Below are 1,759 nucleotides of genomic sequence, written 5' to 3'. Positions count from 1 at the left end.
AAATATGGGGAATCCCAGCCCCACAGGGGCTTCTGAAAACAAGGATTTAGAATGAAACCAGTTATAGACCCCTGATCCCAGAGTTCTGCTTTTCTGTGACAAGGAGACTCAACTGGAAGTAGCACGTCCCTACCCGCTGTTCCTTGTTTGGACTTGTTGTCACCTCTGCAGCAAACCTGTGCAGTTGCTGGCGTACTTCATCTGAATAGTTTCGATTCTTCAAACCTTCAGGACAAAGGGAAACAGGTGGAGGATTCCTGTATGCAGGAGAAAACAGGATTAAAAAGTATCCAAAAAGCCATTCACATTCATGGGAATTTTCTCACATTGCCACAAGTGGCCAAAACATCAAGAAAAACCTAGTTCCAAGCAGCATCCATCTTCAGATGCAAAAATCAGTTTCTGCATCTCTACCCCCTGCATCTGCAAAATACAGCGGATAAAAAAAAAATTGTTTCCCCCACACCACAGTACCTCTTCCTGCAACGAAATTTCTGCAGTGGTGTCAAGAAATCCGTGTGGTGTTTCTCCATAACCCTCCGGTAGTGAATCTCATGCCAAAGTTGCACCAGCTCCTCCTTCTCTTCTGCCTTACAATACTAAAACAAAATAGTATGTAAGCAAACCCTTTCCAGGTAGTCAGTCAGGCATAAATAAGAAAACCCTCAACAACTAGAAACTTACTCCAACATTCCTACTGGTTTGACAAAGCTGGGAGCATTATCCAAGTATATGGGTCACTGTACCTTCTCTCATGTACACAGGGAGTTTCCTGCATAATTCCTTCTTTTCCCCTGGTGAGAAGGGCTACATTGCCAGATCTAGAGACCAAAATCTCTTACCTGGAGCAGTGCCATCCAGCCTTCCTCACATCTTCCCATCCTGACAAGCCCTCTAAGCTTGGTGTCCCCAAAGCTTTTATGCCCTAAGCCCTAAGTTTGTGAGAAACTCCAAGAACCACCACACTAGAGAACAAAATTCCTGCTTTCACCAAGTACAACCAACCCTGTAATCACCCAATTACCTCCTCTTTGGCTGATTAATAGTAACTGCCTGTAGCAAAGGCTTTATCCTGCACTTCAGGTCAACCAACACACACATATCACCTTCCACTTCCACATGTCAGCTGGAAACGCTCCACGTACTGTGGTTTGGGTACCTCTGCACTAACAGCTCTAACTACTGTTTTTCTAACGTTGCTTTTTGCCTCCATGAAGAAACAAAGAACACATCCCTACCTCCAGGAGTCTGCAGGCTGTGTCATGCTGCCCGTTACGGATATGAACAAACACACAAGCTCGGACAACGTGGATATTAGTGAGAAAATACATCTTGTGTTTGCATCCCATTATGGCCCCAACCAGCTTCTCCAGACTAGATGAGTCCCGGAGGTCCCGGCAAAGCTGTCCTGCTAGATCCAGCAGCTTGGCAGGCGGGGGATCCTTGTTTTTATTCCTGTTTAACATGGCCATGAACCGCTTCATCTTACGTCCTGTTGGAAGCCTTTTCTATGCAATGCACAAACTGCACAAACTTATGGTTAGATAAAAACTATTACCTCCTATTTATAGCTCCTATGGTATGCCTTTTAAAAAAGAAAAAAAAAATATTTAAAAAAGGGAAAGCAATTCACTGTGCTGTTAAAAGCAGCCTGAGGATCTCAAAACACTTAAAATAAAACTAGACCCAAAGCAGCCCTGAGAGGCGAAAGCCACAGCAGGTTTGTAGTTAAGAAAACAAAGCTCAGAAAGGCAGTACA

General features: G+C 44.2%; 1 protein-coding gene across 1 annotated transcript in view; it reads right to left on the bottom strand.

The window, feature by feature from the left end:
* The window catches only part of LOC104521290 (anomalous homeobox protein), a gene marked incomplete at its 3' end in the record, with an annotated part of 4,014 nt that extends 2,530 nt beyond the window's left edge, over nt 1-1,484 (bottom strand). The window contains exons 1-3 of the mRNA XM_010163235.1: nt 1,239-1,484; nt 475-599; nt 134-257 (exon numbers count right to left, since the gene is read on the bottom strand). Coding sequence (XP_010161537.1) covers nt 134-257; nt 475-599; nt 1,239-1,484 — 495 coding nt within the window. The remainder of the gene's footprint in view (nt 1-133; nt 258-474; nt 600-1,238) is intronic.
* Nucleotides 1,485-1,759: the final 275 nt, after the last annotated feature.

The sequence above is a fragment of the Antrostomus carolinensis genome, unplaced genomic scaffold (assembly GCF_000700745.2).
Source record: "Antrostomus carolinensis isolate BGI_N321 unplaced genomic scaffold, ASM70074v2 scaffold33432, whole genome shotgun sequence".
NCBI classification, from domain to species: domain Eukaryota; kingdom Metazoa; phylum Chordata; class Aves; order Caprimulgiformes; family Caprimulgidae; genus Antrostomus; species Antrostomus carolinensis.
This window is presented reverse-complemented; position numbering and strand designations above follow the sequence as displayed.